At 41.9% G+C, this 13,956-nt stretch overlaps 2 protein-coding genes across 2 annotated transcripts; one reads left to right on the top strand and one right to left on the bottom strand.

Annotated features, from left to right (window-relative positions):
- Positions 1 to 1,276: 1,276 nt before the first annotated feature.
- Positions 1,277 to 4,718, top strand: kin (Kin17 DNA and RNA binding protein). Its single transcript, XM_051393175.1, has 12 exons — positions 1,277 to 1,521; positions 1,612 to 1,706; positions 1,818 to 1,861; positions 1,932 to 2,054; positions 2,276 to 2,460; positions 2,778 to 2,826; positions 3,024 to 3,075; positions 3,165 to 3,300; positions 3,399 to 3,527; positions 3,628 to 3,727; positions 3,886 to 3,986; positions 4,404 to 4,718. Exons 1-12 carry the CDS (start codon positions 1,408 to 1,410, stop codon positions 4,461 to 4,463), a joined length of 1,188 nt encoding a protein of 395 aa, XP_051249135.1. The 5' UTR covers positions 1,277 to 1,407; the 3' UTR covers positions 4,464 to 4,718.
- On the bottom strand, positions 4,625 to 12,844 carry itih2 (inter-alpha-trypsin inhibitor heavy chain 2). Its single transcript, XM_051393173.1, has 21 exons — positions 12,593 to 12,844; positions 11,842 to 11,874; positions 11,536 to 11,574; positions 10,742 to 10,914; positions 10,557 to 10,661; positions 10,320 to 10,482; positions 10,130 to 10,237; positions 9,688 to 9,816; positions 9,451 to 9,567; positions 9,127 to 9,295; positions 8,892 to 9,017; positions 8,608 to 8,789; positions 7,971 to 8,156; positions 7,266 to 7,405; positions 6,978 to 7,150; positions 6,503 to 6,658; positions 6,255 to 6,368; positions 5,695 to 5,893; positions 5,440 to 5,612; positions 5,196 to 5,307; positions 4,625 to 5,111 (listed from the first exon to the last, which is right to left on the bottom strand). Exons 1-21 carry the CDS (start codon positions 12,686 to 12,688, stop codon positions 4,964 to 4,966), a joined length of 2,841 nt encoding a protein of 946 aa, XP_051249133.1. The 5' UTR covers positions 12,689 to 12,844; the 3' UTR covers positions 4,625 to 4,963.
- Between the last annotated feature and the right edge of the window lie 1,112 nt (positions 12,845 to 13,956).

Below are 13,956 nucleotides of genomic sequence, written 5' to 3'. Positions count from 1 at the left end.
ATAAATCAACAACTTTGGTGAAATATGAAGCCCCAGTTTCTTTTTCTCTGATGCACACACCTGTTGGACGAATAAAAAGCAAGCCCAGACTTTGAAAAACCCAAATAACTCGTTTAAAAAAAACACTTACTGTCGTTTTGAAGGTATATCCACAATCGCCAAAGACTCACCTGTCCACCTGTATCAACGAGTAGTGTTGGGTTGCACACTGAAGAAGAGTTTAACTTTGTTTCCAAAGTGGCAACTCTACGGTGGCCCTGAGGTGCAAATCACAACGGCAAATCAGAAAACACATAGATATGGACTATTGGAACCCCTGTTTCTACCTCTCTTAGGTATCCCACATTAACACGGACGTATTAATACAATATTTTCCTTATTTAGTGGTTTGACTTTTCAGATTTGGCAACTTGAACGCATAGGTCTGGCGGTGTTGTGTTTCCGGTTCAAAGGACGGACCAGTTCTTTTGTCCAATCAGCGACGACTCATGTCGCCCGAGGGTACCTACCTTTTCCAGTTTGGTTAATGTCGTTGTGTTTTCTGATTTGCCGTTGTGATTTGCACCTCAGGGCCACCGTACAACTCTGATTAATCAGCCAATTATTCCAATTTTGCGACGCACTAAGCAGATTCGATTAAAAAATAAAAAATAAATCATATTTTTATCTCGTAATCTTGCTGAGAAGGTTTGTTTTACAAATTAAATAAAATTGCAACTTAGAAAACGGATTCAAATCTTCTTAATTATATTGTATATACTTTCCCCAGTAACTAGTAGTGTTACTAATTACTAATATATTCAGTAATAATGTTAAATTTCCCTCTTAAAAAAATAATTAGTTACAGATAAAACCCTATTACTTTAATTTTAACAAACAAAAGTCTGAAATTTGGGAAAAAGAGGCAAAATTACCAATTTTGCGACAAGTATCAGAAAAAGTACTAGTAGTATAACTTATTACTGTTGTCAGGGAGTAATTAATAAAGTAATTACATTACTTTTTAAAAGTTTAATGAGTAATAAATTACGTTGTTTTTTTTTTTTTTTAGTAGCCAGCTCAACACTGATAGCAGACGGATTGTCACAATCACAAAATAAATTACAACCACATGGGAGCCACAAACTGGGGCTAAGTAAAGTTTGTTACAGTAATCTAATAAAATGTTTGGGTAACTTAATAAATCATAAATTGTAAACAGTAGGGTAAATTCCGAAAGCTTAGTGTGTCCCTGAACGCAGCTAAAGATATCGCGAGTTCTAGGCTTTCGCGAGATTATGACGTTACCACAAGCGGAAACTGTTTACGTTGTTGGACGTTCATGGCGATTCAAGGAGCTTTTTTCACACTTTAAGGGTTATTAATCGATAAATAACAAGTGTTGTAGGTTTATTGGTGCTTTCCAGAATGGGAAAAGCAGACTTTCTGTCCCCGAAGGCCATAGCCAACCGGATAAAGTCCAAAGGTCTCCAGAAGTTGAGGTGGTATTGTCAGATGTGTCAGAAACAATGCAGAGATGAGGTGAGTCGTCCATTAAATCTGTTGTGTTTACTGTGTTTACTGTGTTTACTGTGTTTTGCTATGTGATGTGTCTTCACTGTTGGTTGACAGAACGGCTTCAAATGTCACTGCATGTCCGAGTCCCACCAGAGGCAGCTGCTGCTGGCCTCAGAGGACCCCAACAAGTTCATGGACTATTTCTCTGAGTGAGTTCCCTTAGTGTGTGTGTGTGTGTGTGTGTGTGTGTGTGTGTGTGTGTGTGTGAGGCTGCAGTTTCATGAGAAGTCCATTCCTGTTTTTTCCTTTTTTTCTCCCAGTGAGTTTAAAAGCGACTTCCTGGAGCTGCTCAGCAGACGTTTTGGTGAGTCCTGCACACTTTATCCAGATGTTTTGTGCAACAGCAGCTGTATTTATTTTTTTTTAATCTGCAGGAACCAAGCGAGTGCACAACAACATTGTCTACAATGAATACATCAGCGACAGAGAGCACGTCCACATGAACTCCACCCAGTGGGAGACCCTCACTGACTTCACCAAGTGGCTGGGCAGAGAAGGTAAAGTCACCGAATGGGGAAAGTCTTAATATGTGGTTATAACATCAAAGAATGGAAAATCTTCTTCCTGAAACATCTCTTTAAGGACCACCATTTACAGAGCAGACAGACAACAACAGAAACCGAATCAGACACGATATGAAGAGATCAGATCAGAGTGCAGCTACTGCTCCATTACTGAGGGATTATTTTAAATGTGTAACACTTTGCTGAATGTCTAGGTTTCTGTAAGGTCGACGAGACCCCTAAAGGCTGGTACGTCCAGTACATCGACCGCGACCCGGAGACCATCCGCCGCCAAGAGGAGCAGGCGAGGAAGAAGAAGCAGGACCTGGACGACGAGGAGAGGAGCGCCAAGTTCATCGAGGAGCAGGTCCGCAGAGGCCGCGACGGCAAGGAGCCAGAAGTGAGTGCTGGCGGAGACGGTCGGGGAGTTTTTACAGTCTGTACAACATTCAACACCCCCTGTGTCCGATTGGGGAAAGGAAAAACTCCCCCAGATAAAACCTTTAACGCGGGGAAAATGGAAGAAACCTCAGGAGGAGACACAGAGGAGGGAGACCTCTCCCAAGATAGACAGACATGCAATAGAGACCAACAGAATCACATTCTATAGATATTTTGATGATACAATCTCTGATATATATAGATTAGTGTGCACATGCTCAGTGCAGCTAAATAAAAACTTTAAAATAATATTTTGTTCTGTATTTTTCTCTGTAGGAAACTCCAGTTTACACAGAGCTGAAACGTGAGAGTGAAGAAGAGAAAAGTAAGTTAAAAAAATTCTAAATTGCAGACAAAAACTGTAATTTTTAGGTTAAAGAACAGTGATGATAAATGTTTTTTGTCTCAGTTACTAAGCTTTTGGGATGTCATGATGATTTTGGGTATTCTAATCAAAACTCTCGACAAAATTTAGCATGTTTGTTCCTTTCTTTCCACTCACCCTCACATGTTCTTCTGCAGTCGCTTTCAACCTGGGAGCCTCTTCGTGTGTAGCCGGTCCTTCCAAATCGAGGTACAGGAGTCTCTGCAGTTTTCTAAGTGTTCTGCATAATTATTTTATTTGAATTATTTTGTCTGACACTTGTTTGGATCTCCCTGTAGTTCTGCCCTGGGTGCTAGCGCTCTCAAAGCAGCAGCATCATCATCCTCCTCTTCGACCAAGAGGAAAGACACGTCCTCCAGTTCAGACTCCAGATCGGATAAGAAGAAGAAATCTGCTCTGGAGGAGATCATAGAGGTATATAGAGGAGGATTATATCTTGTCTTGTGTTTGCATTTAGTCCAGCTGAGTGTTCTGAGAAGGAGCTCTTTTTTTTTTTTTTTTATTCTGTTCAGATGGAGGAGAGGAAGAAGAAGAAGCAGCAGCAGGTCAGAACAGATTACTGGCTGCAGCCCAACATTGTGGTCAAAGTTGTCACCAAGAGGCTGGGAGATAGGTACCACAAGAAGAAGGCTGTCGTCACGGTAACTGTGCTTTGTATTTATTTTGGGCGAGAGCACGTTTATGTGGATGTCGGAAGAGCTACGTTGCTAATAGCCGTGGTGGATCTTTTTTTTGTCGTAGGAAGTGCGAGACAAGTATGCAGCGGTGGTGAAGATAATCGACTCCGGAGACAAACTGAAACTGGACCAGAATCACGTAGAGACGGTCATACCTGCACCAGGTGAGCCGCCAAAACCTGTTAACTCTTCTAACGACGTTCTACAGATCGCTGAACATCAAACCGATGAACAAACCTGAGGTGGAGGCATCACCACGTGCCTCAGCTGTCTTTTTTTCTGTCCTCCTCAGCATCTTGTTGTTAAACTCCCCTCCCCGCAGGTAAACGGGTTCTGATCCTGAACGGTCCGTACAGAGACACGGAGGCTGTGCTGGAGGGGATAGACGAAAAGAACTTCAGCGCTACGCTCACGCTCGACTCTGTGAGTAGTTCGGAATGAACTAGATTACAAAAAGCAGAATTTATCGTTTACCGTCGGGGTAGTTTTTGGATAGTTTCTGAGATATCTACTTGGTTTCGTTTGTGGTTCTCAAAGCACTGAAAAGTCGCATTTCAAAATAATGCGTCTTCCCGCCAACAGCGTCTCCCTCTGTTTGTTTGGATAATACCCCCGAACATAACTTATTATTTATTATCCAGAGCAAAAGGGACACCATACCTGCAGAGAGATGTTGCTGGTGACTTTTTAAATGTAAAACCGTTTGTTATAGAGCATAAACAAAACCTGGGCAGATAAACCCAAAACAATATGCATCTGACCACATTCAGTGTGAAAAATGAGGCTTAACCTGTGTACCTATGTTGCATCTTTTAAAGTTTCATCCTCTCTCCCCTTTAGGGTAAGGAGAAGGGGAAGAGAGTGGACATCGCCTATGAGGATTTCTCAAAACTGGCCTGAACCAACAACCTTCCTTTTCTAACCTCAGGCAGTCAGTTACCCTGAGGGACTCTCTACTGTGTCAGAGTTACTCCCCCCTCCCCACCCCCTCCAAGATTCACCTGTACATACACACACACATCCCACAATGCAATTCCAGTGAGTTATCGCAGAGAAAACAATGTGTTCAATTAGTTTTTTATTTTGTATTAATGTTCAAGTTGATCTACAACATTGCAGATGTACATTTTCTCCAAATAAATTCAGCAAAAGTGACTTCTGGTGTTCTTTGGAAAATAATTGGGGGAGGAAAAAACATCTAGAATTTTTAAAATAAAGACTGTAATCAGAAGATGTAGATGCACACAGATACCAAAAAGTTACACGTCTTCATGTCTTCCCCTCTGTCTTGTGGCTCCAGTTTTTTCACTCACTCTGTTTTAAATGTAATTTTCTTTACAACCCTACTGACCCAGGTGATTAATAAGCAGCACAGCACTCTTGAATGTGTCCCTGGCTGCTCAGAGCGTCTGGAGGAAGCTGTTGAGTTCCGGGACGATGTAATCGGTGTAGTGACCGTCGATAAAGCCCTTCCCACTGTTGTGCACAAACCAGCAGTAGACGTTTGAGCCGCGCTTCTTATCCTGCCTGTAGTCCTTTTGCCAGCCCCTAATACACACAAACACACAGGTTTATGGTTTGAATAAGAAATGGGTTTGTTCAGAAACAGGTGTTATGTGAGTTAAGACGTACCTGGTGACGTGCAGCCTGTTGCCCTTCACCTCCATGATGGCCTCCTTCTTCAGAGGGTCGACTCCTTCGTGAATGTCGTTCACGCTCACCTCAGGCTCTCTGGAAAACTGTCCTGTTAAATAGGGGCCGGTGTGAACCTCTGGGTGACCTTATAAATGTTTTTCTACAATCTAAAGCTTGAGGTCTGGCTATGGCAGTAACACCCTGCAGTTGTTTTAAAGCCTGTGAGGTTGCTGAGACGTACCTATTAGCCCGTGAACCAGAGGGGAGTACCGGTTGTCATTGGCAATGTAGATACCGAGGAAGTCAACGCTGACCGGATTTTTCTTCCACACACGATGAAGTAACACCATCACCTGGATATCGTTATTTATTGTGATGGAAACGTGAGAGTTCTTCACGATGGAAATCCTCACACTGAAACACAGAAACATGAGACAAAATGACCCAGATGTAAAGGGCAGTGAGGCAGAAGCTGTAAATAAAAGGTAACAGTTACCCATCCTGTGTGATTTCGGACGTGGCCCCCCAGGTGAAGGAGTGGTTGTTCCTGCCGTCGGTCACGGCGATGCCGACGGTGCTGGCGGTCACGCTGACTCCATCGGGCTGGTAGTAGACCGAGATGGTGCCGAAGTAGGTGTTCAGTTTGTTTTTGTGCATCTGCTTAGAGCCAATCAACTGACCGTTCACCACCACACCTTCAGGACAGGAGAGGGTCAACTCATCAAATGTAAGGTCACACTTTAACGGGACAGCCTGAGTTCAATCTTCATAATCTTTCATAAATACAGATTCAAAAGACATTTCATAGTATTCCTATTGAATACTATTGAAGGACCTGGAATAAGTAACCCTTAGTGACTACTGACTAAATATAGTATGATACAGAAATCATAACTTTTGCACTGGTCTTGTTTGTTTACAGTAATTAAACAAAAATGCCTTAAAATACATACTGTGATGTTAAAATGCTACATGTTCATTAAGGACAGAAAATCTGTGTCAAATCAGGTTGCTTAAGGAAAGATATATGACTATTTATTCAGTAAAGTTTGGTACCTGTTCCACTGTCAGACACCAGGTTGAGAATGTGACCGGGTTTGGAGTCGATGTTGAAGCAGACGTCCATGTTACTTCGGGGCAGGTGGATGATGAAGTGTGGGTCGTTGTCCACTGGATGAGAAACACTGAGCTTGTTACACACTGAGTACCGTTCACATTTAACTCAGCAGCTGGAAGAGTTGTCATGAGTTTATGGAAGTCAGCAGAAGTGTGTGTGTGTGTGTGTGTGTGTGTGTGTGTGTTACCTAAGTTGACCTTTAGAGGCAGGGTCCACTCCTCCGGACCCTTCTCAGCCTGACTCGGGGGAGCCGTAGTGGTCATCTGGACCCATGGTGGAGGCTGGTAGACAACGCGGACTGGACCCGGACCATTGATCGATGAGCCTCCTCCTAGTCCTCCTCCTACACTCACATGACAGTGTGACGGTAACCCAGCATTGTCAGTCAAAGTAGCTTGATTGGTTGTGTATTTGATATAGAATTGAAAGAATATATATATTTTTCTTGTGTTTTTGATACTATATTCCTCGTGTAACATAATTGTGCAGCAGAAATCTGTCAAATAAAGATTTAGATCTAAAGAGACCATTCTGTTCCCATAAAATCAAAATCAAAAAATGCTTTCTGTCCTTTAAATTCAAACCAGACACCATAAAAATCAGGTTGAGACAGCGACATCAATAAACACTGAGAGAGAGATAGAGTATCTTCTGTCAGGCACCTGAGCAGCAGCCATGCTTGGGGTCCCTTGGGGAGTCAGCCAGCAGCCTCTCTGTGGCGCCTTCGCTCTCTACCAGCAGAGCAGTGAGAGGAGTGACGAACTGATGCTCCACAGCCAGCGACATAATCCGCTGGGTGATCTTCCTCTTCTTGACAGCTGTCGGAGCCAGAGACCTGCAGGAGAGCCACACTGCAGCGGTCAGAATACTGACAGTAACACTGATTAACTGTTAGGAGGGACAATACTATCATATTTCTACAAAACTGTAATGTTTCCTTAATGTTTCACCTTTCAGAGAGCAGCTGTTTGATGGTGATGTAAGCCCACATCTGTCTGGCGAAGCCTGTGAACGAGTGCTGCTGCTTGGCCAGCTCCGTGTCCAGCTCCGTGGTGTCAGCCTCGGTCTCCAGGGTCATATCCAGGCGGGACTGCGGGACAAGACAGGACAGAGGACAGTGGTGGTATTAGGTCCCATTCCTTCTCTCCACCCATGGCCTTGAACCATCAACTTTTGAATTCTGCATTCACGTGACACATATTTTCCCAGTTTGGTTCGTCAGCCATAATTCCTCATGAATCGGTCAAGGATTAAATGAATTGAGGGCAATGCAAAACCAATGTGAACAAGGAAATAGTCTGTGTGTGTGTTTTTGTCTGGTCTTGTTTCATTTAAACAGTGTTCGCATGGATTCATGTTAGAGTCACAGTTCCTTTTCCTTCCCCATCACAGTTAAACAAAGAATGATTTTCACTTCTAGACCTCTCAGATTGCTTCGTTTAAATAACTGTTGGTGACCTGAAGATGTGAAACTGTCACACAAGAAGGAAAGATTTGAGAAAAATCTGATCAATACAATGTTTTTCCTGCTGAAGGAATCAAGATCCCTCAGTTTGGAACCTCTGAATTAGTAATTATAAGTATTCAGTTCAGCTCTTACATGTGCAATGATGTAAAACATGTTGTAAATGCATGGCCGTGTTGAATATACTCACGGCAGATGCGGTGGTGAAGCTGGTCAGGGTGTTGCTGTCAGACGGCAGCACCTTCCCAGCCACCACCAGCTCTGAGCCGCTGAAGTATTTGTCGAAGCGGTTCTGGGTGACATCTGACACCGAGTCCTCAGGGAACTGGATGGTGATCCTCCTCAGCAGAGGAGAGGAGACCTGGCTGTAAAACATCTGCAAGGGGAAGAGGAGGGAGACTGTAGAAGATGCTGTCGATCTTCAAGAGCATCAGGAAACTAAACCATGATCTCCAGTAGAGTTTCTGTATAGAGGTATCATGACTAAGGATGGAAGGAAGGAAGGATTTGCTCATTTTAAATTAGCAAAACTTGAGCTTTATCACTTTAAATTACAGTATTTGGGTTTTAGTCCATCAGTATTAAATTATTTCTAACTTTTGTTACTTAAAATCATTGAAATCTAAACCAAAATACTTTAAAATTGGGTTTTGCGTTTCGATACCGGATTTAAATTCACTAATATGCAAAAAATGATAAATAGAGACCCCAGCCACAAGTATAATATATAACATATGATGTGTTTTTTGAAAGGGAATGAGGACAAAGATCTAAGTGATGCTGAGCTTGTTTGCCGAAGGTTAAGTTTTCCTCAAAGCTTCTCTAACCCGTAGCTGTTCTGCAGCATCGTGGTTGGCGTAGATCCTCTGAGCCATGCCCCTGTTCTCCATGGCAATACGCTCCAGGAAGTCATAGTCCACGTCGAAGCCGATGCCCAGCGAGAAGAGAGAAAACTCCTCCCGCATCACCCGCTTCACATTCTTCTGGATGGTGCTGAGCTTGATCTCACCTAGAAACACCAAGTAGAAGAGTATATTCATGGCTGCAGAGCTGATTTGAGAGTAGAATTTATTTTGGTCGATCAGGGCCAAGCTGAGTCGGTCAGTCTTACCGACAGTGGGGTCTCCATCGGACACCAGAATGATCATAGAGACAGAGCGAGGGTCGATGAGTCCCTGATTGGACGCCCTCAGCAGCATCTGAATTGCTCTCATCAGGGCCTCATTGATGTTGGTACCTGGAGTCAAAAGTCAGTAAAATATAGTAATTAACAGACAGTTTATGTTTAGCAGGCCAATCAAAAAGTTCTAAGCCTCATGCTTGATTAAAGTTTACGTTTCTCACACCTCCGTTGGGTTTGATGTTCTGGATGTATTTCTTGGCATCTGCGATCTGAATAGAGGAGCCGGGGACCAGCTCTTCGTTCCAGCAACGCACATTGTGGTTGAAGTCAATGATGCTGAAGTGATCATCTATGGTCAGGTCATCCAAAATAGCCTGCATGGCCTCCACTGTCTGCGAGACAAGTGTGGAGAATTAAATGCATTCTGCGGAATGACCACACGGTGGCAGTGTCTTACAAAGGAGGGGTGAAGAAGGAGCAGGGAACAGGAGGATGGTTGGAGGAGGGGTCAAAGTGCACTCCAACCGTGTAAACATCTACCACTTACTTGCTTCATCTTGACTCCCCACATGGATCCACTGACGTCAATGACAAACACAATGTTTTTAGGGAGGGGTGAGAGGTTGGAAGGAGCGAAGAATTGGACAAAGTGGCCATCCGAGACCTGGAGTAAACAGTGAAGGCTTGAGGGATCATCTTCGATCTGTTTCTAGCTGTATGCAATATTAAAACAAGTTCATTAATGAGGCTTTAAACTGTACACTTGGATAACTCGTGTGATAACCTGTAGTTCCCCGGCATTGCTGTCCCTGTTCACGTCATATGTGACCGTAAAGACACCGTCTATAGCGCTTCCAGTGCAGTTGTCACACTTTCTCTGCTGCTGTAGGTTGGGCTTGAAGACAATATGGGCCTGGGGACACAGACAGAGTGAATCATACAACTTGTTAGACATTCAGATGCCTGCCTGCACAGATACTTTTATTATTATTCTTCCACAGGGGCTGCCAGAATCTACTTAAGTATTTGTTAATTTTCATAATATCCCCAAAAACGTCTGGGATACATATCTCTGGCAAATATTCCTAATGCAAGTTCTAAAATGCATGCACCAAATGCACCTTGTATTAGGATTATAGGTGGATTAGATGGAGATCCAGATTCTAATGTTTGAATTGCACAGCTGTGGCAGAGCAACTGGCTCTCTTGGTGTTTACCAGTCTTACCTTGTCTTTGGATTGTGTGAGGCTGATCATCTCTGCAAACTGCTCTCCAAGGGTGCTTGGTGTTTGTACCATGGTAATTCCCTTCGGCTCAAAGATGTACACATCCACCTAAAGAGAGACACCAAGTCAGGGATGAATGGAAGAACACATACATGCATGCAAAGCTGCACATATGTGATGATATTTTTACCTGGAACTGGGGCACCAGCCTCCCAGGCTGCAGGTACAGTGAGTGTTCATAGAAACCCAGCCTGCGGTGCATCATCTCCTGGTAGTGGAGCTCGAACTCAATGTGGCTGCCAGGAGGAACATGGACTTCCGTCTTAAAGGTCTCCATGTCCTGGGAATTAGCCCTGTTAAGCAGAAACCTTTCAGTCTGTATTTAGAGCTTAACAGAGGGTTGAAATCTAAAAGGCTGATCCAGTACCTGACGATGGCTGCTGCCTTGCCTCTGGATCTGGCCTGGGCGTACAGGTTCCTGGCCACTGTCTTCTCCTTCACTGAGCCCACAAATGTTATCCCATTCACATTCCTGCAACAAAAAGCATGAAAAGTTAAACCTCTATCATCTCGGTCTAAAAGACTGTTTGCACTTTGGGAAGCTGGGCTCACATGGTAAAGTTGGTGATGAAAGCTCGTTTGGGGATCTGGACGTTGAAGCCGATGCTCTGGGCTTTGGAGCCCGAATTGACCACCGAGCTCCTGACAGTGGTGTGGGCGAAGCGTGACGTGATCCGGCTCTCCACCTTATAGCTCTTGACGGTGATGTCCTCTCCACGGATGGCCTGCGCAGCCAATGACAGGATAAGTGAGGATGGATGATGGGTGTCGAGGGCTCAGCAGTGGAGAGGATAAAGTTTACAGGACACTTTTCTGATATTAAAGACTTCTCTTTCTTAGAATTCTTGACTTTTTCTGACCTCCTCTCTTTTGGTAAAATTTCATAAACCTTTAATGCATTGATTCATTATGTATGTTGTGTTTAGGGATTATCCTGCAGAGAACTTGGAGCTAGATTTGATTTTTAGCCTTGAAAAACACATATTTCTTTAATTTTCACAAGGAATTTAAACCATATTTTGGATATTCTTGATTCAGTTGGTCTGCTCTCAGTCTGGTCTTACAATTTGCATTAAGTATGGTTGCTTTTGCTTTATAGTGCTCCTTCTCTTAGCAATTAGCCAAATTTAAATCAGAAAGATATTGCCATAGTTTGAGATTATATAAAGACAAATATAGAGGCAGAGAAAGACAGACCAAAAAGGGAGGTTTAGTAGGATTAACAAGAACAAAGTCAATAACCCGTCAGTCATGGGAATCTCTTCAAACAGCAGCATATTGACTATTAGATAAGGTTAAACTCTGTCACAGTGGAGAGGGCTCGAACAACAAGCGGAGAGTCATACCTCAAAGTCTTCCTGCTCCTCGCTGGTCAATATTGCTCTCTGAAACACACACAGACAAGTCATCAGCTTGACTCTGTTTTAATCAACTCTCTGGGAGAAGATTATAAATCACAAACTGTTGTGGGTTTGTTCGACGATGCCCTTGTTTATTTCTGTGTAATCAGTGAAATTCATTCCACGGATCGATGATTGCAATTATTGCAACATCAATGATAAAAGCAAACCCGCCATTCATGCTCTGTATCATACAATTAGACATGTATGTAAATAAGAAAAGTCAGTTTGTTTGGAAGAAGAAGATCCCACCTTGTGTCTCTCCCGATGATCCTGTAGATGTGACTGGTGGCAGAAAGAAAATAATGATGAAAATCTGATTTATTTAATATAAATTCAGTATTGTTTCTGCAGCTATTTAGGAAAAAATAGCTTTTTTAAAGTAATTTAACTCACATTTAAACAAAAAATATGGTCTTACTCGTAGTACAAAAGTGAGTTTTAAAGGTAAAAGTTTAGATAAGAGAAAAGGAGAAAGTTTGTTTAATTACGACAAATATCAGACTTAACAATCAAAATAATTCACCCAATAAAATGAGTAACACATACATTTTGTATATTTTCTGCAACAATTCAGAATAGTTGCTTGTATTTATTTTATGTGCATCATGGGATTTAAATCAAATCTGGACAGAGATTGTGAAATACTGGCAAAAAATGACCCCTCTGCAAAAGTACTGAAGTGAGTTTTAAAGGTGAGCAGTCAGAGGGAGTTTAGATATATGTATACACAGAAAAAGTTCTTATATGATATACAATTCACTTCTCTTGCAATATCAATTTTGAAATCATGAAATACCATAAAATATAACATTTTCTTCATGTCAGTCCTACAACTACAAATAGATGCTAAATGTTTTCATATATATCTTTCCATTCACAAATCAGTCAATTTGAGATAGATATCAGTCAAACTATAGTCTGTAAATAAAAAGTGGCATAAACAGTGTTCTTTCAGGATTTACACCCTTCCCATAGTCCATGATAACCCCCTCCAACTCACCGTCTCGTCCTCCCATTCTCCATCAATCACAAACTCAAAGCAGCGGCCCTGTTGGAGGAGCAGGAGCCCCAGAAGCAGCAGCAGCAGACGCCTCATGTTTCCAGGCCTGTGGGCTCAAACACACATACCCTCACACACATATATATAAAAAAGAAACACAGCACTGGGAGACAGACAGTCCTTCTGCAGGGAGAAACACAGCCGAGCTGAAAACTGAAGGTTAAAATCCACTGAACCGATCGACTCCTGGCCCCAGTCAATATTTGTTGTCTTTCATGTAACCCAGAAACAAGAAGGAAACTTTGAAACTTGACCTGCAGTGTGGGCAGGGTAAATAGATTTGGACTCTTTTGTAGATTATCACAAGTTTCCCATCAGACAGATTGTTTTAAGATCTGCGACTCTCATATAAAAGTCACAAACTGTCCACATTTAACTAAATATGGCTGTAATCGTGGTTAAATATCATTCTGGTGTGTTTCCAGGTATAATATAAAAGGCACAGACCCCAGTTTACATGGGAAAGGTGTCATGTTGCATTATATCCAATTGCCCACAAGATGGCACCAAAGTAGGTCTGACTGCTGAAGGCTTGAAGCTAAAAGTAGATTTATTTATTTTTTATTGTCAATTCTCTCCCTAAAAATCAATTAGGGAGAGAATTGGTATAAAATTGTTATTGAAAAACAATAAAAATGGAGATGAAACAAATATTTACCAGAGATCCAAAGCGTTTCATTTAATTTTATTCTTCTAATTAAGTTCAATAAACACATAAAATTACATTTTCTTTTGTTTATTAATGACAAACGTAATCTAGAACAACAGTTGTTACAGGAAAACTTTGCAAATTTATATTATTGTGTTATGAAACAGGTCATATTTCAGGCAGCTGATGGAAGGTCATGGTTAATGGTAGTGGCATGCTGCCTTCAGGTACGCCTTGTAAATCCGGCCTCTATCTGCATATGCACAGGCTTTTAACATATAAAGATAGTAATTTAAGCTAAACATACACAGTGCAATAAACTAATTATCACACAGAATGTCAAACATGGAGGTCATTTTGAAGTAGAACATGAGTCTTTACTTTAAAAACGCTGCCATATTTCTCACTTTGTGTCAAAACTGATGGAAAATGTTGAAGAATAAAAGTGACAAACTTGTAAGAAAATAAACTGCTTTCTTCATTATTGACATTTTGAGAAGAAATATATCTCCATAAGTAGAATATTAACCTGAGACTGGCAGTGATGGATGAAGTATTTAGAAAAGAAATACCACACTATGAAAATACTCCACTACAAGTTAAAGTCCTGCATTCAAAACATTCAGTAAATAAAAGTATTAAAGTATCAAACTAA

Source organism: Dicentrarchus labrax, unplaced genomic scaffold, assembly GCF_905237075.1.
Source record: "Dicentrarchus labrax unplaced genomic scaffold, dlabrax2021, whole genome shotgun sequence".
NCBI lineage: Eukaryota > Metazoa > Chordata > Actinopteri > Moronidae > Dicentrarchus > Dicentrarchus labrax.
The sequence above is the reverse complement of the archived record's forward strand: the minus strand, read 5'-3'. Positions and strand labels throughout refer to the sequence as shown.